The sequence below is a fragment of the Moschus berezovskii genome, chromosome 16, assembly GCF_049115385.1.
Source record: "Moschus berezovskii isolate FMDL1 chromosome 16, NW_MosBer_1.0, whole genome shotgun sequence".
Lineage (NCBI taxonomy): Eukaryota > Metazoa > Chordata > Mammalia > Artiodactyla > Moschidae > Moschus > Moschus berezovskii.
Genome location: NC_142475.1, coordinates 17,552,491 through 17,574,302, shown reverse-complemented (window position 1 = coordinate 17,574,302; position 21,812 = coordinate 17,552,491). Strand labels below are relative to the sequence as shown.

Genomic DNA, 21,812 nt, shown 5'->3' with positions numbered 1-21,812 from the left:
CAGTACCACTTATTGGAGAGACTGTCTTTTCTCCATTATATATTCTTGCCTTTTTTGTTGTAGATTAATTGACCATAAGTGTGTGGGTATAGCCAACTGATTTCTGACAAAGATGCCAAGTCCATTCAATAAGGAAAGAATAGTTTTTTTGTTTTTTTTTTAACAAATGATGTTAGGATAACTAGATTTCTACATGTCAAACAATAACAAAACCTCCCAAAAAACCAAAGCTAAGTTGGACTCCTTCTTATATGAATTAATCAAAATAAATCAATGACCTAAAAATAAGAGCTAAAACCCTAGAACTCTTAGAAGAAAACATAGGAGTAAATCTACATGACCTTGGATTTAACAGTCGATTTTTGTATACGACACCAAACTTTTGTGCCTCAACTGATATTATCAAGAAAGTTTAAAAACCTGTGGAATGGAAGAAATATGCTAATCAAGTATCTGATAAGGGTCTAGTATTCAGAATATATAAATAACACTTAAAGTGAAACAATAAAAAGACAACCTTCAAAATGGGCAAATGACTTGAATAAACGTTTCTCCAAAGAAGACACACAAATGGCTAATAAACACACGGAAAACGATCAACACAATAAGTCGTTGTTGTTGTTGTTCGGTCGCTGAGTCGTGTCTGACTCTCTTTGGCTCCTTGGACCACAGCACGCCAGGCTTCCCTGTCTTTCACTATCTCCTGGAGTTTGCTCAAACTCATGTCCACTGAGTCGGTGATGCCATCCAACCATCTCATCCTGTCGCCCCCTTCTCCTCCTGCCCTCAATCTTTTCCAGCATCAGGGTCTTTTCCAATGAGTTGGCTCTTCCCAACAGGTAGCCAATGTATTGGAACTTCAGCTTCAGCATCAGTCTTTCCAATGAATATTCAGGGTTGATTTTCTTTCGAATTGACTGGTTTGATCTCCACGCTGTCCAAGAGTGTGTCCATGTCAAAAGTTTTGTCCAGCACCACAGTTTGAAAGCATCAATTCTTTGGTGCTCAGCCTTCTTTATGGTCCAACTCTCGCATCCGTACATGACTACTGGAAAAACCATGGCTTTCACTATACAGACCATGGTCGGCAAAGTGATATCTCTGCTTTTTAATACCCTGTCTAGCTTTGTCATAGCTTTTCTTCCAAGGAGCAAGTGTCTTTTTTAATTTCATGGCCGCAGTCACTGTCCACAGTGATTCTGGAGCCCCCACCTCAAAATAATACCTGTCACTGTTTCCACTTTTTCCCCATCTATTTGCCATGAAGTGATGGGACTAGATGTCATGATCTTAGCTTTTTGAGGGAAATACAAATCAAAACCATAAGGAATTACCACTTTACACCCCATGCGATGGTTATACTCAAAGTGGTGAACTATAACAACTGTTTGCAAGAATGTGGAGGAATTGGAATCCTTATATATTGCTAGTGAGACTATAAAATGGTGTAGCCACTTTGGAAAACAGTCTTTCAGTTCCTCTAGAAGGTAAACATACAGTTTCCATATAACCCAGTATTCCACTCTTAAGTTTATAACTCCCCAAATTATAAACATATGTACATGCATAGATACAAACCAAAAATTCCTGTACATGAATGCTCATAGAAGCATTATTCATAATAGCCGCAAAGTGGAAAAACCCAAATGTTCATCAACTGATCAATGAAAAAAGAAAATGTGATATTATCCATGCAATGGAATATTTGTCCATTATAAAGGAGTGAAGTACTATAACATTGGTCTTAGTAATATTTTTTTGGATATGTCTACTCAGACAAGGGAAATAAAAGGAAAAACAAACAAATGGGACTACATCAAGCTAAAGAACTTTTGCACAGCAAACTATGAAAAACTGAAAAGGCCACCTAGTGAATCGAAGATATCTATAAACAATATATCTGATAAGGAGTTAGTATCCATATATAAACTACTCATATGACTCGACAGCAAAAAAACAAACAGCTTGGTTTAAAAATGGACATGGGATATGAATAAACATTTTTCCCAAGAAAACATACAGATGGCCAATAGGTACATGAAAAGATGCTCAACACTACTAATCATGAGAGATTAAAAAAATGATCTATCACCTCACACCTGTCAGAATGGCTATTATCAAAAAGACAACAATTAAGTGTTAACAAAGATGTGGAGAAAGTATAATCCTTGAGCACTCTTGGTAGAAATGTGAACTGGTATAGCAAGTATGGAGAACAGTATGGAAGGTCCTCAAAAAATTAAAAAGAGAACTATCATACCGTCTAACAATTCCACTCCTGGGTATTTGTCTGAAGAAAACAAAAACACTAATTAGGAAAGATAAATACACCTCTCTGTGTTATTTACAATAGCCAAGATATGGAAGCAACCTAAGTGCCCAGTAATAGATGGACAGATAAAGAAGATGTAATTTATTTATATATAAACACACACTCCAGTATTCTTGCCAGGAGAACCCCATGGACAGAGGAGCCTGGCAGGCTACAGTCCATAGGGTCACAAAGAGTCAGACACAACTGAAGTGACTTGGCACACACTTAGCATGTGTGTGTGTATATATATATATATTTATAATGAAATATTATACTACTTGGTCATAAAAAATGAAATCTTGACACTTGTGACAACATAGATAAATGTACAGGGTATTATGCTAGGTGAAATAAGTCAGAGAAAAACAAATAATGTATGATTTCACTTACATGTGGAATATAAAAACAAGGCAAATGAATAAACATAACAAAACAGAGTCATAGATACAGAGAACAAACAGGTGGTTGCTGGAGGCAAAAGGGCTGAGGGGAGGAGATTTTCTGAGGAAGATTAAGAGATGCAGACTCCAGTTGCAAAAATAAATGAGTCACAGTTATGAAATGTACAGTATGGGGAATATAGTCAACAATTATGTAATACCTTCACATGGTGACAGATCATTGCTAGACTGATTGTGGTGATCATTTTGAAATGTATAGAAACATGAACTCGCAAAGAGTCAGACACGACTGAGTGCCTGAACTGAACTGACTGATGAACTTGCTAAGTTGTATAACATGTTGTCAGTCAATTATACTTCAAAACCAAACAAACAAATGCACATTAAATAGAAAAAAGATCAGATCTGTGGTTACCAGAGGTGGGGAATGAGGGGAGGGGGAACTGGATGAAGGCAGTCAGACGTCCAGTTATGAGATAAGTAAGTACTTGGACTGCAAGGAGATCCAACCAGTCCATTGTAAAGGAGATCAGTCCTTTGTGTTCATTGGAAGGACTGATGCTAAAGCTGAAACTCCAATACTTTGGCCACCTCATGCGACGAGTTGACTCACTGGAAAAGAGTCTGATGCTGGGAGGGATTGGGGGTGGGAGGAGACGGGGACCACCGAGAATGAGATGGCTGGATGGCATCACCAACTCGATGGACATGAGTTTGAATGAACTCCGGGAGTTGGTGATGGACAGGGAGGCCTGGCGTGCTGTGATTCATGGGGTCGCAGAGAGTTGGACACGACTGAGCGACTGAACTGAACTGAACTGAGGGATGTAATGTACAACATGATAAACATAATTCACACTGTTTTATATGAAAGCTGTTAAGAGAACAACAGTTCTAAGAGTTCTCATCATAAGGAAAAAATGTTTCTATTTAAAAAATGTCATTACCATATGAGATGATGGATGCTTTCTAAGCTTATTGTGCTAATCATTTCATGGAATAGATGTCAATCATTATGCTGTACACAAACTGTATACAGTGCTGATGTCAATTATATCTCAATAAAACTGAAAGGGGAAAAGCAAAGAATGAAATACCGATACATATTGCAACATGGATGAACCCTGAAAACATCATGTTAACATGAGTGAAGCCAGACACCAAAGGCCACATACTGCATGATTCCATTACATGAGATGTTCAGGACAGGCAAATCCATAAGACAGAAAGTTGATTAGTAGTTGCCAGGGGGAAAGGGAGACAGGACTTATTGCTAATGGGTATGGGATTTCTTTTTGTGATGATAAAATGTTTTAAAATTAGACAATCGGGATGGTTGTACAACCTTGTGAGTATACTAAAAATCCAGTGAATTTGTAAAGGATGAATTTTATGATACAGGAATTATATCTCAATTATTTTTTAAATTGAGATATAAATTTTATCTTACCCTTGACAACAAAGAATACTTTTTTTCTATCCTGGTTAATTGGATGGGAGAGGAAAAAAGAATCTAATTTTCATCTTTTTATTAGCAATACAAAATGTATTGATCATTTAATTTCTTCAATAGTAATTTATCTACTTATATGCTTTGTGGAGAGAGGAGCCTGGTGGGCCACAGTCCATGGGGTCACAAATAATTGGACATGACTGAGCGACTGAGCACGCGCGTGCACATGCACACACACACACACACACGTTTTGTTCATTTTGGTACTAGGCTCTTTAATTTGGTCTTATTGCCTTGTAAAAGTTCTTCGTATTTAATGTCATTAACCCCTTGCACTTCTCTTGTCATTTGCCTTTTAATGTTTTTATGGTATCTGTCTTATATAATTTTTAATTTTTACATAATCAAAATCATTCTTTTTCTTTATGATTTTGTGTCTTTTAACTCTGAAGTCCCCACCCTCCTGATTCCAACAATTCTAGGATAAGAAAAATATTTATATTTTATCTTTCTATTTGTTAATGACCTTAATTTTCTTATATTTCATTTTTAAGCAGGGAACAAGCAACAATACTGCAAGGGAGTCTAAATGCTTACTTTCCTCTGATGGCCACTTCTAAATGCTCTCTCCTAGGGACTTGTGTGCGTGCTCAGTCGTGTCTGACTCTGCGACCCCATGGGTTGTAGCCCTCCGGGCTCCTCTGTCCATTGGATTCTCCAGGCAAAAATGCTGGAGTGGGTCACGATTTTCTTCTCCAAGGGATCCTCCCACCTCAGGGATCAAACATGCGTGTCCTGCATTGGCAGGCAAATTCTTTACCACTGGGACACCCCCTCTACTAGAGAAGGAAAATAAAAATAGGGACGTTTCCGAGAAAGCCCAGGAATTCAAATCCCAGAAACCAACCAGCTTTGGGAGTCCTTAGGAGGACAGGTGAAGAAAGCCTATCAACTGTCTTATCTCAGTACCTGACACAGAGTAGGTGCTCAGTAGCTGTCAGCTGTTAAATTAAAGCCATTGGTTACGTTATACCTCAGTCTGGATGAACTGGGCCTGGCCAACCCAGGTGGAGCCTGCAGGGGAGCAGCATTATCACTGAGGTTAGAACACACTAATTGCTGCATTTTCCCATGGTCTTTAGGGCTCCTTGCATCATACCCCATAATGACTGAGGGTTCTTTCTTAGAATGTGGTGGGAGTGGAACCACCAGCAAAGATTCCAACTTGATAACCTCTCTCTGGGCTTTCACATTATTTTCCTAAAAGTTATTTGGATTTCTCCTGTCTTGTCCAAGCCTCCAGGACCTCTCTGTCCGTGTTATCTAACAATGGAACTTGGTAAAAATGAATATAAGATAGTTCCATTGTTCTTATTTCATCTTCAAAGCACTGCTACTGGGCTTCTATTTAATATACTTAATCTTTTTTTTAATATATCTTGGGATTTTTTATGAATATAAAAACCAAAAAATATAGGACTTTATAGGAAAATATGCATTAAAATTTTATACACAGTTAAATTGTAACAGTAAAAAAATTCATACAGACTCATTGCATAAGGAGAATGGGGCTGGGGGCGAGGAATCCAGCAAAAAAACCATAGTTGTTTCTTTGAGCTGTGAATTAAGGTTAATCTACCTAATCCTGATTTGCTTTCCTGAGAAAGGGGAATTTAAAATTTTATATCCTTCCTATAAGACATTTTTGTTCTCTGAATCTTGTGTATTTGTATGTATTCCCTAATCTACAAATGATTATGGAGGGCCATGAATGCCAGGATCAGAAATGGTCCTCTTAAAGCTCTGATAGCTTGGAGATCTGAACGAGAATACTGCTACTCTATGGGACTTACCTTAGGGATAACCACTTAACTTAGAGAGAAACATATCAATCTGATCAGCAATATTCAGTTCAGTTCAGTTCAGTCGCTCAGTCGTGTCTGACTCTCCGCGGCCCCATGAATCACAGCACGCCAGGCCTCCCTGTCCATCACCAAATCCCGGAGTTCACTCAAACTCATGTCCACAGAGTCGGTGATGCCATCCAGCCATCTCACTCTCCGTCGTCCCCTTCTCCTCCCGCCCCCAACCTTTCCCAGCATCAGAGTCTTTTCCAGTGAGTCAACTCGTCGCATGAGGTGGCCAAAGTATTGCAGCTTCAGCTTTAGCATCAGTCCTTCCAATGAACACCCAGGACTGATCTCCCTTAGAATGGACTGGTTGGATCTCCTGGCAGTACAAGGGACTCTCAAGAGTCTTCTCCAACACCACAGTTCAAAAGCATCAATTCCTCGGCGATCAGCTTTCTTCACAGTCCAACTCTCACATCCATACATGACCACGGGAAAAACCATAGCCTTGACTAGACGGACCTTTGTTGGCAAAGTAATGTCTCTGCTTTTCAATATATTATCAAGGTTGGTCATAACTTTCCTTCCAAGGATCAGCGATATTACACTACAAGAATCCCGACTCAGATTTTTAATCATGGAACCATGTGTGTTACAGGCTTCCCCTGTAGCTCAGTTGGTAAAGAATCTGCCTGCAATACAGGAGACCCAGTTTTGATTCCTGGGTTGGGAAGATCCCCTGGAGAAGGGAACAGTTACCCACTCCAGTATTCTTGCCTGGAGAATCCCATGGACAGAGGATTACTGGCAGGCTATTGTCCATGGAGTAGCAATAGTCGGACATGACTCAGCAACTAAACCACCACCATGTGTATTACAAATTTTTTGATTAGCCCTCTCTTGTTTATCTCTAATTGTGAAAGGGCATTTTAGTATTTTGAGATGTAACTGACACAAAACATTATATAAGTTTAAGTTGTACAGTGTGGTGATTTGATACACATATATATTGCAAAATGATTACCACAATAGGGTTACTTAACACATCCTTCACCTTGCAGAACTACTGTTTTTCTTTGTAATAAGAATATTTAAGATCTACTTTCTTAGCAACTTTCAAGTATATAATATGGTATTGTTAACTATAGACATCATGCTGTATACTGAATCCCCAGAACTTACTCATCTTATAACTGGAAGTTTAAACCCCTTAACCAACTTCTCCCAATACCTCCAGCCCTCAGCACCTGGCAACCACCATTCTAGCCTCTCTTATTATGAATTTGGCTTTTTTAAGATTCCACACATAAGTGAGGTCATACAATATTTATCTTTCTCTGACTTGCTTCACTTAGCATAGAATCCTCAAGTTCCATCCATGTTGTTACAAATGGCAGGATTTTCCTTTTTATTATGGCAGGATAATAGTCCATGTGTGTGTGTGTGTGTGTGTGTGTGTCTGTGTCTGTTTATATCACACTTTCTGTACTTATTCATCCATTGGTAGACACTAAGATTGTTTCCATGTCTTGGTTATTGGGACTAAATACTGCAATGAACAATGGATATCTCTTCAAGACAGTGATTTCATTTCTTTTGGACATATACCCAGAAGTGAGATGGCTGAAGCATATTTTAAATTTTTTTAAATATAATTTTTAATTTTTCACTTAAAAATTTGAAAATAGTTCTATGTTTAATATTTTGAGGAACCACCATACTCTTTTCCATAGTGGTTATATTCCCTCCAACAGTGTACAAGAGTTCCCTTTTCTCCATATCCTTGCTGACACTTGTCTTCTTGATGATGGCCATTCACACAGGAGTGAGGTTTTCATTGTGGTTTGGCTTTCCATTTCCCTGATGATTAGTGATATTGAGCACCTTTTCATGTACTTGTTGGCCAAATGAAGGTCTTCTTTAGAAAAATGTCCATTCAGTTCCCCTGCCCATTTTTTAAATAAAAATCAATATTAGTCCTTAACTCACTTGTTTCTCAACATATGTTCAAACTCTGATAAGAGTTCTTGGTACATCATCAGCACAAGAGTGGATAAACACCAAATTCTACCTGTTTCTTTCACAGGATAGCCCAGTGATGCTCAGCCTGGGGTTCTTTGTTGTTGTTTTTTTATATAATCACATTTTTTTTATTGGAGGCTAATTACTTTACAATAATATATTGGTTGGTTTTGCCATACATTGACATGAATCCGCCCCGGGTGTACATGTGTTCCCCCTCTTGAACCCCGCCCCCACCTCTCTTCTCCCCATATCCTCCCTCCAGGTCATCCCCGTGCACCAGCCCTGAGCGTCCTGTATCATGCATCGAACCTGGACTGGTGATTCATTTCACATATGATAATATACATGCTTCAGTGCCATTCTCCCAAATCATCCCACCCTCACCCTCTCCCACAGAGTCCCAGAGACTGTTCTATATGGAACCTATACTTTCTTCTTGTTGCTGTTCATTCACTAAGTCATGTCTGACTCTTTGCAACCCCATGAACTGCAGCAGGCCAGGCTTCCCTGTCCTTCACTGTCTCCCAGAGTTTGCTCACACTCATGTCCATTGTGTTGGTGATGCCATCCAACCATCTCATCCTCTGTTGCCCACTTCTTCATCAGCCCTCAGTCTTTCCCAGCATCAGGGTCTTTTTCTAACGAGTCGGCTTCTCGCATCAGGTAGCCAAAGTATTGCAGCTTCAGCTTCAGCATCAGTCCTTCCAATGAACATTCAGGACTGATTTCCCTTAGGACTGACTGGTTTGATCTCCATGCTGTCCAAGGAATGCTCAAGAGTCTTCTCCAGCACCACAATTGGAAAGCATCAATTCTTTGGCATTCAGCCTTTCTTATGGTCCAGTTCTCACATCCGTACATGACTATTGGAAAAACTATACCTTTGACTATATGGACTTTATCAGCAAAGTAATGTCTCTGCTTTTTAAAATGCTCTCTGGGTTTGTCATAGCTTTTTATCCAAGGAGCAAGCATCTTTTAGTTTCGTGGCTACAGTCACCCTCTGCAGTGATTTTGAAGTCGAAGAAAACAAAATCTGTCACTGTTTCTACTTTTTCCCCATCTATTTGCCAAGAAATGATAGGAATGGATGCCATGATCTTTGTTTTCTGAATGTTGAATTTTAAGCCAGCTTTTTCACTCTCTTCTTTCACCTTCATCAAGAGGCTTTTTAGTTCCTCTAAGCTTTCTGCCATTAGAGTGGTATCATTTGCATATCTGAGGTTGTTGATATTTCTCCTGGCAATCTTGATTCCAGCTTTGTGTCATCCAGCCTGGCATTTTGCTGTTGTACTCTGCATATACGTTAAATAAGCAGGATGACAGTATATAGCCTTGACGTACTCCTTTCCCAATTTGTACCAGTGTTGTTCCTTCCAATGAACATTCAGGACTGATTTCCTTTAGGACTGACTGGTTTGATCTCCATGCTGTCCAAGGAATGCTCAAGTCGGCTACTAACTGTTGCTTTTTGTCCTGCATACAGGTTTCTCAGGAGACAGGTAAAGTGGTCTGGTATTCCCATCTCTTTCAGAATTTTCCAGTTTGCTGTGATCCACACGGTCAAAGGCTTTCGTGTAGTCGATGAAGCAGAAGGAGATGATTTTCTGGAATTCCCTTGCTTTTTCTATAACCCAACAGATGTCGGCAATTTGATCTCTGGTTCCTCTGGCTTTTCTAAATCCAGATTGAACATCTGGAATTTCTCAGTTCACATACTGCTGAAGCCTAGCTGGAAGGATTTTAAGCATAATCTTGCTAGCATGTGAAATGAGTGCAATTATAGGGTAATTTGAATATTTAGCATTGCCTTTATTTGGGATTGGAATGAAAATTGACCTTTTCCAATCCTGGAACACTGTTGAGGTTTCCAAATTTGCAGGCATATTGAGTGCAGCACTTTCACAGAATCATCTTTTAGGATTTGAAATAGCTCAGCTGGAATTCCATCACCTCCACCAGCTTTGTTCATAGTAATGCTTCCTAAGGCCCACTTGACTTTACACTCCAGGATGTCTGGCTCTAGCTGGGTGACCACACCATCATGGTTATCTGGGTCATTAAGACCTTTTTTGTCTAGCTCTGTGTATTCTTGCCACCTCTTCTTAATCTTGTCTGCTTCTGTTAGGGCCTTGCTGTTTCTGTCTTTTATTGTGCCCATCTTTACATAAATGTTCCCTTGGTATCTCCAATCTTCTTGAAGAGATCTTTAGTTTTTCCTATTCTATTGTTTTCCTCTATTTCTTTGCATTGTTCGCTTAAGAAGGCTTTCTTATCTTTCCTTGCTCTTCTCTAGAACTCTGCATTCAGTTGGGTATATCTTTCCCTTTCTCCTTTGCCTTTTGCTTCTCTTCTTTTCTCAATTACTTGGAAGGCCTCCTCAGACAACCACTTTGCCTTCCTGCATTTCTTTTTCTTGGGGATGGTTTTGATCACTATCTCCTGTACAATGTTACAAACCTCCATCCATAGTTCTTCAGGCACTAATCCCTTGAATCTATCCATCACTTCCACCACATAATCAAAAGGGATTTGATTTAGGGCATACCTGAATGGTCCAGTGGTTTTCCCTACTTTAAATTTGGCAATAAGGAGTTCACGATCTGAGCCACAGTCAGCTCCCGGTCTTGTTTTTGCTGACTGTATAGAGCTTTCCCATCTTCAGGTACAAAGAATATAATCAATCTGATTTCAGTATTGACCATTTGGTGATGTCCATGTGTAGAGTTGTCTCTTTTGTGGCGGGAAGAGGGTGTCTGCTATGACCAGTGCATTCTGTTGGCAAAACTCTTAGCCTTTGCCCTGCTTCATTCTGTACTTCAAGGCCAACTTGCCTGTTACTCCAGTTATCTCCTGACTTTCTACTTTTGCATTCCAATCCCAATGGCAGTTAAAAACCCAGAACAGTCTGCTGGGTATGGAAAGAAATAGCTTTAGGAGATGCCCTCTATTATTTATCTTTTTTTTTTTTTTTTAAGATATTTAGCCCCTATGGGGAAATTCCCTATTTCCATTTGTTTTGTTTTTCCATTCTCTCCAGTGCCAGTCCCCAAACGGTGCATTAGCAACTGCAGAGGCAGCAGCAGTCAAGTGATACTTAAAACTTTGGGGGAGAGAAACTCTTATGCTGGTCAGAGAAACTGGTACCTAGGATATCCCCATTCTTTTTTTTTTTCTCTTTCTCTCCTCTTGCTGCTCAGACCTAGAGGTGCATAGTCATGGGGTGTGTACAGTAGAATTAAACTGTTGTTTTCTAGCCAGAGGAAGAGGAAGAAAAACCTCTGAGAGCCGCAAAGAGTAGGGAAGAATCACAGAGAGGAGGGAACTTAAGAAAACAATTTTATAATTGTATCTGAAATGAGCTTGCCCGCCAGGGGATCCATATGCATAAATCTAACCTCAAACATTCTACCAAAATTTTTGAGACGTGATTTACAGGGGAAGCCATTGCCCAGACCCAGGTGGTCGTGGGGTGGTGCACAAGTGGGACAGATGCAGACAGCACTGCAAAGGTGTGGAAACTAAACTGACAAGAGAACCATAGTTCACAGAATTAGGCAGGAAAACTGTTACCCAAAACTAACAGATTTTAAAAGTTCCGCGTCAGATTTGAACAAAACTGAAAATCACGTATAATAATATTAAGAATTGCTAATATACAGTACAAAATTCCTTACAAGTGAGGAAGAAAGAAAATCTCAACATTTAGCAAGGGAAAAGGCAATTAAGTAATACTAAACCCTGGGTAGGGCTTCCCTGGTGGCTCAGTGGTAAAGAATTCACCTGCCAATGCAGGAGACGTGGATTCAATCCCTGAGTAGGGAAGATCCCTTAAGGAAGGAAATGGCAACCCACTCCAGTATTCTTGCCTGGGAAATCCCATGGACAGAGGAGCCTGACAAGCTACAGTCCATGGGAGTTGCAAAGAGAGTCAGACACGACTTAGTAACTAAACAACAACCACAACAAAATGCAAATTAGAACCACAATGAGAAACCACCATACACCTAACCAAATGGCTAAAAATATTTTTAAACATAAAATACCAAATGCTGGCAAGAATGTGAAGCAGCTAGAACTCTCAGATGCTGCTCAGTTCAGTTCAATTCAGTCACTCATTCGTGTCCGACTCTTTGCGACCCCATAGACTGCAGCACACCAGCCTTCCCAGTCCATCACCAACTCCCGGAGCTTACTCAAACTCATGTCCATCGAGTCAGTGATGCCACTGAACCATCTCATCCTCTGTCATCCCTTTCTCCTCCCGCCTTCAATCTTTCCCAGCATCAGGGTCTTTTCCAATGAGTCACTTCTTCAAATCAGGTGGCCAAAGTATTGGAGTTTCAGCTTTAGCATCAGTCCTTCCAATGAATATTCAGGACTGATTTCCTTTAGGATGGACTGGTTGAATCTCTTTGCAGTCCCAGGAACTCTCAAGAATCTTCTTCCAACACCACAGTTCAAAAGCATCAATTCTTCAGCACTAAGCTTTCTTTATGGTCCAACTCTCACATCCATACACGACTACTGGAAAAACCATAGCTTTGACTAGACGGACTTTTGTTGGCAAAGTAATGCCTCTGCTTTTTAATATGCTGTCTAGGTTGGTGGTCATAGCTTTTCTTCCAAGGAGCAAGTGTCTTTTAATTTCATGGCTGCAGTCACCATCTGCAGTGGTTTTGGAGCCCAGAAAAATAAAGTCAGCCACTGTGTCCACTGTTTCCCCATCTATTTGCCATGAAGTGATGGGACCAGATGCCATGATCTTAGTTTTCTGAATGTTGAGCTTTAAGCCAACTTTTCCACTCTCCTCTTTCACTTTCATCAAGAGGCTCTTTAGTTCTTCTTCACTTTCTGCCATAAGGGTGGTATCATCTGCATATCTGAGGTTATTGATATTTCTCCTGGCAATCTTTATTCTAGCTTGTGCTTCATCCAGCCCAGCATTTCTCATGATGTACTCTGCATGTAAGTTAAATAAGCAGGGTGACAATATACAGCCTTGACATACTCCTTTTCCTATTTGGAACCAGTCTGTTGTTCCATGTCCAGTTCTAACTGTTGCTGTTATGAATCTGTTCATACAGATTTCTCAAGAGGCAGGTCAGGTGGTCTGGTATGCCCATCTCTTTCAGAATGTTCCACAGTTTGTTGTGATCCACACAGTCAAAGGCTTTGGCATAATCAATAAAGTAGAATAGATGTTTTTCTGGAACTCTCATGTTTTTTTTCACGATCCAGAGGATGTTGGCAATTTGATCTGTTTCCTCTGCCTTTTCTAAACCCAGCTTGAATATCTGGAAGTTCACAGTTCATGTAAAGTTGAAGCCATATACTTATCATGGGAATGCTGCTCATGGGAATGAAAAATGGCACTGCCATTCTGGAAAAGCAGTTGAAAGATTTTTGTAAAGTTAAACATACACTTGCCCTATGACTTGCAGTTCACTCCTGGTATTTACCCTACAGAAATGAAAACATATGTTCACCCAAAAATCTGTGCATGAATCTTAGTAGCAGCTCTATTCATGAATACCAAATACTGGAAAAAACCCAAATGCCTTTGAACAAATGAAGGGATAAACAAGCAGCAATATACCCATATAATGGTGTACTGCTGCTGCTGCTGCTAGGTCACTTCAGTCATGTCCGACTCTGTGCGACCCCATAGACGGCAGCCCACCAGGCTCCCCCGTCCCTGGGATTCTCTAGGCAAGAACACTGGCGTGGGTTGCCATTTCCTTCTCCAAAGCATGAAAGTGAAAAGTGAAAGTGAAGTCGCTCAGTCGTGTCCGACTCTTAGCGACCCCATGGACCACAGCCCACCAGGCTCTGAATCAAAGATACATGCAACTACGTGAATGAATCTCAGTGACATTATGCTAAGTGAAGGAAGCTAGTCGCAAAAGGTTACATATTCTCTGCTTCCATTGATGTGACTTTCCGGAAAAAGTTAAACTGTAAGAACAGAGAACAGAGCAATGGCTACCCAAGGCTTGGGGTGAGGGGAGGGTTTGGCTAAAAGGGAAGCAGAAAAGAAAGTGTTCTTTCTTTTCTGCTTCCCTTTTGGCCAACAATTTGTGATGAAATTGTTCTGTATCCTGACTGCAGTGATGGTTATACGAAATTATACACGTGTTAGAACTGCACACCAAAAAAGTCCATTTTTACTATTGTAGTTTTTGTTGTTTAGTTGCTAAGTAGTGTCCAACTCTTTTGTGACCTCATGGACTGTAGCTCCTCTGTCCATGCAATTCTCCAGACGAGAATACTGGAGTGGGTAGCCATTCCCTTCTCTGGGTGATCTTCCCGACCTAGAGACTGAACTTGTTCTCCTGATTGGCAAGCGGATTCTTTACCACTGAGCCACCAGGGAAGCCCATTTTTACTATATGTAAATTTAAAAAATAATTTTAAAATAAGAGCAATTGATACAGCTTATATTGTTTCAGATAAGACTTTAAGTAAATCTTTTTAATTGCAAAATGCTGGCTAATTATCTTGTTACACATAAACCCTAAGGAAAAGCATTTGCTGCCAGAATGTACTTAAAAAAGTGAGCTTCCATCCTTGATGAGCCGCTTACTTTAACTTCTCCTTTCTGTCCCTTAGTGCTCTCCCTGTCTTTCCTATCCCCTCTCTCAGTTGCTCTCCTCTGTCTCCTCTTCTCTCACCTCCTCCTTTTCTGTGCTTTTGTCTTCATCCTAGCTTAACTGGTCATACATTAACCTGAGGTATGTATTTTACATTATATTTTTTGCCACTTAAAAAAAAAAACTTATACTCCTTGTTTTTATTTGTTTTTAGTTGAATGACTTGAACACTTTATATTTCTCCCTCAAAATTAAAATATTCTGTCAAATTACTTAAAGTTGATTTTTACCTGTAAATCATTTTCAACACTGACATTTCCCCCTTAGTTGCTCAGGAGTTCTCAGGAAAAAACAAAAACTTCCTCTTGCTCTGGTCAGGTGAAAAGGCAGATTTTTTCCGCTTAAAGTTGATATAACTTTCATTGTCTTACATTATGAAGATGAAAGTTCATATAGTTTAGATTCTTTTTTAAAAAAACAATTACATCAAAAGTGAAATTGCATATTTTTAAAAAATTTCTTTGGAGAGAGGCACGTACAGCAATAGCACATTCATTTTTAGGTAAATAACCCCTCTGAAGTCAACATATTTGTTTGCAACTAAGTAGCTACCCATAAAACAATCATCTCAGAGACTGATTTAAGGTTAACTTACAAATGGTTGGTGACAAACAAGCAGCCATTTGTATGTAAAGGTGATAACCAGGAGTTAAATTGAGCATTAGAAAAGATGTCAGATTATGAAGAAAAATAGGTTTGGGAGATTGTATTAAGGAAAAGATTTTAACTAGACTTACATGGTGATCATTTCATGATATATAAAACTACTGAAACATGTTTTACACCCAAAACTAACAATAATATTATGTCAGTTATACTTCAATAATAAAAGAAACAAAGATGAGCTGTATTAAGAAAAAGACGAAAAAACGCTTCTGGATTTATAAAGGCTAAAAAAAGTTTGGTAGACTAAGAATTTCTGTATAAATGGAAAATTTGAACCAGTTTATTACATAACAAGATAGCTCTTTTGATAAACCAAAAAGAAAAGATGTCTTACTCTTATCTCCATTGCCATCTTCATGTTTTATTCCACTGTCCTTTTCATCTTCATCTTCTGAGTTTTCTACTTCCTGGATAACCATCCTTTTCCCCTTGGTTTGAGTCTTAGATGCAGGTTCAGAATTTTTCAGATCTCTTTCAACCTCTGACAAGGTTTTCTACAACATAATCACCATGTTAAAGAAAATTTTTTTCTTTAGTAAAAAATACAACTATTCTTGCAGGTAATAATATAAAGATATTGAAAAGTAAATAAAGATAACTAAGATAAAGCTTTTTATGGTGGTCTTTTTCTTTTCAAACAACTCCATTGATTTCTCCAATTATAACTATATATTTCTATTATAAAAAATTAAAGTATGTATAACAAGCATAAAAAAGGAAAAAAAAAACTATCTGCAATCCTGCCTCTCAGATAAACTACTGATATTCTGATAATCCTCTTCGTAGATATGTTTGTATGCATATAAACTTGCAAACATGTCCAAAAGTTTTATAAAAATTAAACCATACTACACATGCTTTTAAAGAGTAATATTTAAAGGTTCGGCAGACTTGCTTGTTTCCCATCGTAAAGGAAATCAACTCTGAATATTCATTGGGAGGACTGATGCTGAAGCTAAAGCTCCAATACTTTGGCCACCTGATGCGAAGAACTGACTCATTTGAAAAGATCCTGATGCTGGGAAAGATTGAAGGCAGGAGGAGAAGGGGATAACAGAGGATGAGATGGTTGGATGTCATTACCAACTCAGTGGACATGCTTATGTCAGTTATCCTGGCCACCAAGTTCCATGGGGGCAGCAGAAGGCCCACATAGGTACTACACACTCTGTGGGTTCGTGTCACAGCTGAGGAATCTCAAATTTAGAAAACTCAACACCCATATTTTATAATGTTGTTGTTGTTCAGTCGCCCAGTCATGTCCAACTCTTTGTGACCCCATGGACTGCAGCACTCCAGGCTTCTCTGTCCTTCACTATCTCCTGGAGTTTGCTCAAACTCATGTTCATTGAGTTGATGCCATCCAACCATCTCAGCCTTCACATATGAAGAGCCGACTCACTGGAAAAGACCCAGATGCTGGGAAAGACTGAGGGCAGGAGGTGAAGGGGGAAACAAAGGCTAAGATGGTTGGATGGCATCAACTCAATGGACATGAGTTTGAGCAAACCCCAGGAGCCAAACTGTCTCAAAGAGTTGGACATGACTGGGTGACTGAACAACAACAACATTATAAAATATGGGTGTTGGGACATGAGTTTGAGCAAGCTCCGGGAGCTGGTGATGAACAGGGAAGCCTTAGCTCATTGGCTTTCCATGCCATGAGTAACAAAGTCTTCTGTGCCTGACCCAGGAGTCCTGTATATTCTTCTAGGCCACCTTGCTAAGTTTTAAGTAGGGTAAAGTCTCAGACTCTTCAGAGTTTTTGACACTTACTCTCTAGGTCCGAACACAGATCCCCTAAGTACATATCTGAGTCAGTTTACTGTCAATGATGCTATGCTTACCATACAAGTTAAAGGAAGAAACACTCTTTTATGGCCATTAAGCTCATACCTAATCCTACAGAGGAACTTCTACACCACTCTGTATAATAAACTGAAATTGGCTCAAAGGAAAGGATTGCCTACAACGCTGCAGGAAAGAGAAACTTATTTATCCTTTAAGAGTAGGTTAATGATTTTGGACAATTTAAGAGTCTGCTTTCTTTCCCTTCAAATACATGTTAACACCGGGGGTGTCTGAGATGTATCTACTATTTAAAGTTGTGTCCTATTCATTCCTCAATATCATTTATCCAGCAAGGCTGGTATCATCTTAACATAAACCCAGAAAAAGAAAACTATAGAATTAGGTGAGGAATTGCTTTCTGTACTTACTTTGGCCAACTCATTATCAGGTTCAACAGCCAGTACTTTATTTAAGTCTTCTATAGCTTCCTGGAGCTTGTTTTGATGCTTATATGTGGTGGCACGGCGCAGAAGAGCTGAAAATTTACCAAAACAGAAGTTATATATTTTTAACATATGACATTCTGATTATGACACATTTTTCAAGAGGAAGAATTTAGAATGCAATTGTGCAAACTAGACCCATTTTCATATTCTTATAAATATAGAAAATGATTCTGAGGTCAAACAGAAGAGGCTGCAATAAAAAACTGTCCCTTCCAACAGCCTGGCCCTCTGACAGCTCCAGGCTCTGCCAGTTCCTCCAAGGCTGAGAGACTCCACAGCTTAACCCTTTGGAGGCACCATGCTGTGCTACAATATTGGGAAGCTCTTCACTAAATAATAATATGTTCCTCCTTATAATCATCACGACTATTATTTCTACTTTCTGAAAACTTAACAAGCCTTTCATTTAAATGTGGTATTTGTATTGATAACCAAGCACCTAACTCAGAATATGGGTCCTTAGTGAAGTCTTTATAGCAATCTAAAATGAATAGGAACTGGTGTTTAAGTCAGCTAAGTTCAGAAATTGCACACTTTGGTAAATTGTATCAGAATTTTTGAAGGTTACAACATTTAATTTGATCATTTTTAATACTAAAATGAATGCTTTCATAGTCACATCATGATTAATTATGCCATAAGAGAACTTTGTGTAGTAAGCCATGATTTTGAAAAGAATCAGGCTTTGTAATTCTGGAATTTATATCTGATTCTTTAATTTAATTCTGTAATTTATATCTGATTTATTTTAATAACACTATTTTAAAACATAAATTTGGCTAGTTTGATTTCAGTCTTAGAATGAGCCAGGGAAATCTAGAGGATAAATCATTTCATCATTAATATAAGCAAAATTATAGCATATGTACAAATTGAGCTATTACTGTTCCTACTCAAATTTCAGAAGAAACTGTCCATAAAGAAATATTCATGATATAACAATTACAATTTAAAAAAACTCTTTATTTTGGAAATAATTTCAGATTTACAGAAAGTTGCAAAGCTAATACAGATAGTTCTCATATACCTCCACCCAGCTTTAAGGCTAACATCTTACATAACTATGATATATTTGCCAAAACTAAGAAATATTTGTTAACATTAGGCTTTATGTGGATTTCACCAATTTTTCCACTAATGTCCATTTTCTGCTTTGGGTTATAACCATATACCATGGTGCATTTAGAACAATTACTTTTTGAGTAAAAAATAAAGTTTCAAAGAGGTTGATATTTATCCACTTAAGAAAATCTAAGAATTCTTAATGTTTCATGGTCATATTGATGACTAGATTTGGCTCTGTCAAATTTGTTTTTTATATAGTGAAGATTCTGGTGCTTAAGAAATTATTCAAACAGGGAAAAATGAAAACAGAAGACCATTCCAGTGCAGAAGAGTAGCATAGTGGTTGAATGTGGACTCTGGAGTCTCATCCAGTGTCAAGTCCTGGCTCTGTCACTTACCAGCTGGGTGATCTTAGGTGAGTTGTTCAGTCTCTCAATGTGTCCATGTCCTTTTGTAAAATGAGTGTGCTAGTAACAGCTGTGGTTGTTTAGTTGCTAAATCATGTCTAACTCTTTTGCGAACCCATGGGCTGTATCGTCCGCCAGTCTCCTCTGTCCTTGGGATTTCCCAGGCAAGAATACTGGAGTGGGTTGCCATTTCCTTCTCCAGGGGATCTTCCCAACCCAAGGATCGAACCCACATCTCCTGCATTGGCAGGCGGGTTCTTTATCACTAAGCCACCTGGCAAGTCCACTAAAAACAGTACCTGCACCTTTACTGAGTTGTTGTGAAAAGTAACGGAGTTAATACATGTACTACATGGCACAGGGCCTGGCACAGTGGTGGTGTGGAGACTGTCAAACTTTTACCGGGCACCTGCCTAAAGCTAGGACCCCACCCATATGCTGTGACAGAGACAACACGCAAGCAGAGAAGCACTTTACTGGGGCACGGAGGCATCCGTGATGATGACAGTTGGGCTGATGCGCCAGGATCCATCCTCGGCACACCCACGGTTTCTGCCCACCCATGTTTGTAAGCATGTGGGAAAAAAAGTAAGTGGTTGTATTTATCTGAATCCATAGTATTTAGAAACAGAATGAATCTATTAAAATTTATGCCTCTCCCTTTTGGAATGACTCCTTGGTAACAGAAAAGGAGAGTAGAGTCTGACTTGCATACTTCAGGCTTGGACCACAAGAAGGCAGTGCAGGAAATCAGAACAGAGGACGGGTGTTGGTGGAAAGATGTACTCAGCTTCGGACACACTTAATTTAAAATGGTCTATGGACATCTAGGTGGAAAAACCCAAAAAGCAGCTGGTGGAACGTTCTAGAGCTCTGATGTGGGCTAATAAATAAATATTTTTAAAATCTATATTAAATCATATTTAAATTTATGTTTTAGATAAAAAGATACAGTTCAATAAGCCGGTCAGAAAAAGATAAATATGTATGATTTAATTTGTATGAGGTGCCTCGGATAATAAAATCACAGAGACAGAGAGTAGACTGGTGGTTGCCAGAGGCCGGGATGGGTAGAGAGGACAAAGAGTTGCTGTTTCATGGGTACATTTTCAAGATTTAAAAAGTTCTGCAGGTGGACAGTAGAGCTGACTGCACGACAATATGAATGCACTTAAGACCACCAAACTCTGTACTTAAAAATGATTAAGATGGCAAAATTTTGTGCTATGTGAATTTTACCACAACTTTTTAAAAACTGAAAGGAAACAAAAAACCCACAAACTACAGTTCAAATGCAAGCGTGAGATATTTCTTTAAAAACACATGTAGGACTTCCCTGGTAGTCCAGTGGTTAAGAATCCAGCTGCCAACACAGGGAACATGGGTTCGATCCCTGGTGGGGGAAATAAGAGCCAACATACTGAGGGGAACTAAACCCATGCACCACCACTACTGAAGCCCACGTGCTCTAGACGCCCTGCTCCACAACTAGAGAAGCCACTGCAGTCAGAAGACCGCGCATCACAACCAAGAGTGGCCCCCTCTCCCCACAACTAGCAAAAGCCTTCGGGCAGCAATGAAGCCCCAGTGCAGCCAAAAAAAATTAAAAAACAAAAACACGCACACTTTACTCAATCATCTGGGATTACTAGCTATATCAGTGCAAGTAATTAAGAAGTTAAATCCCAAGTTAAACTTGAAATTGAAAGTAACTTGTGGTGCTGGAGAAGACTCTTGAGAGTCCCTTGGACTGCAAGGAGATCCAACCAGTCCATCCTAAAGGAGATCAGTCCTGGGTGTTCATTGGAAGGACTGATGCTAAAGCTGAAACTCCAATACTTTGGCCACCTCATGCGAAGAGTTGACTCACTGGAAAAGAGTCTGATGCTGGGAGGGATTGGGGGTGGGAGGAGACGGGGACGACAGAGAATGAGATGGCTGGATGGCATCACCGACTCGATGGACATGAGTTTGAGTGAGCTCCGGGAGTTGGTGATGGACAGGGAGGCCTGGCGTGCTGTGATTCATGGGGTCGCAAAGAGTCGGACACGACTGAGCGACTGAACTGAACTGAGGAAGGTAATGATTCACATATAGAAATTTGAGTTTATTTGAATTTTTTTAGTGTAAACATAATGAGTGTCTACAAATGACCTTCAACAGATGGTGCTGCAAATTTAAAGGTATTCTATGAATATTTTTTACCCTTTAAGTTTCCAGGTTCTAACTCCAAGACCTTTTCACAGTCCTGAAAAGCACTGTTCCAGTTCTGCAGTTTGAGTTCTGCTTGAGCACGATTGTTGTAAGCTGCTACGGTGGGAAGCACGGATAAGCTCCTGTAAAAGAGACATTTTTTTTTTAAGTTTTTAATATTTTATTGTGGTAAAATGTATGAAAGAGACATTAATGTCAACAAGCGAACCACAGGAAAACATAAAATGGAGAAACTCAGCTAAAGTTAGAAGCTAAAACAATCACAGCTCATGTTGTGGGTAGAATTGCGTCCCCTCAAATTGGTATGTTGAAGTCCTACCCCCCAGCACCTCAGGATATAACTGTACTTGGAGATAGTCTTGAAAGAGATGATTACGTTAAAGTGAGGTCATGAGGGTGTTTCCTAATCCAATATGACTAGTAGCCTTATAAGAAGACACACCTAGAGGAAAGATCCTTGAGGACAC

The 21,812-nt window shown here is 39.4% G+C and overlaps 1 protein-coding gene across 2 annotated transcripts in view; it reads right to left on the bottom strand.

The window, feature by feature from the left end:
- Window positions 1-21,812, bottom strand: part of SPAG1 (sperm associated antigen 1) — a 90,815-nt gene that overhangs the window by 33,172 nt on the left and 35,831 nt on the right. For both annotated transcript variants that reach the window (XM_055432038.2, XM_055432039.2), the window contains 3 exons: window positions 21,337-21,467; window positions 17,582-17,688; window positions 15,697-15,856 (listed from right to left, as the gene is read on the bottom strand). In XM_055432038.2, coding sequence (XP_055288013.2) covers window positions 15,697-15,856; window positions 17,582-17,688; window positions 21,337-21,467 — 398 coding nt within the window. The remainder of the gene's footprint in view (window positions 1-15,696; window positions 15,857-17,581; window positions 17,689-21,336; window positions 21,468-21,812) is intronic.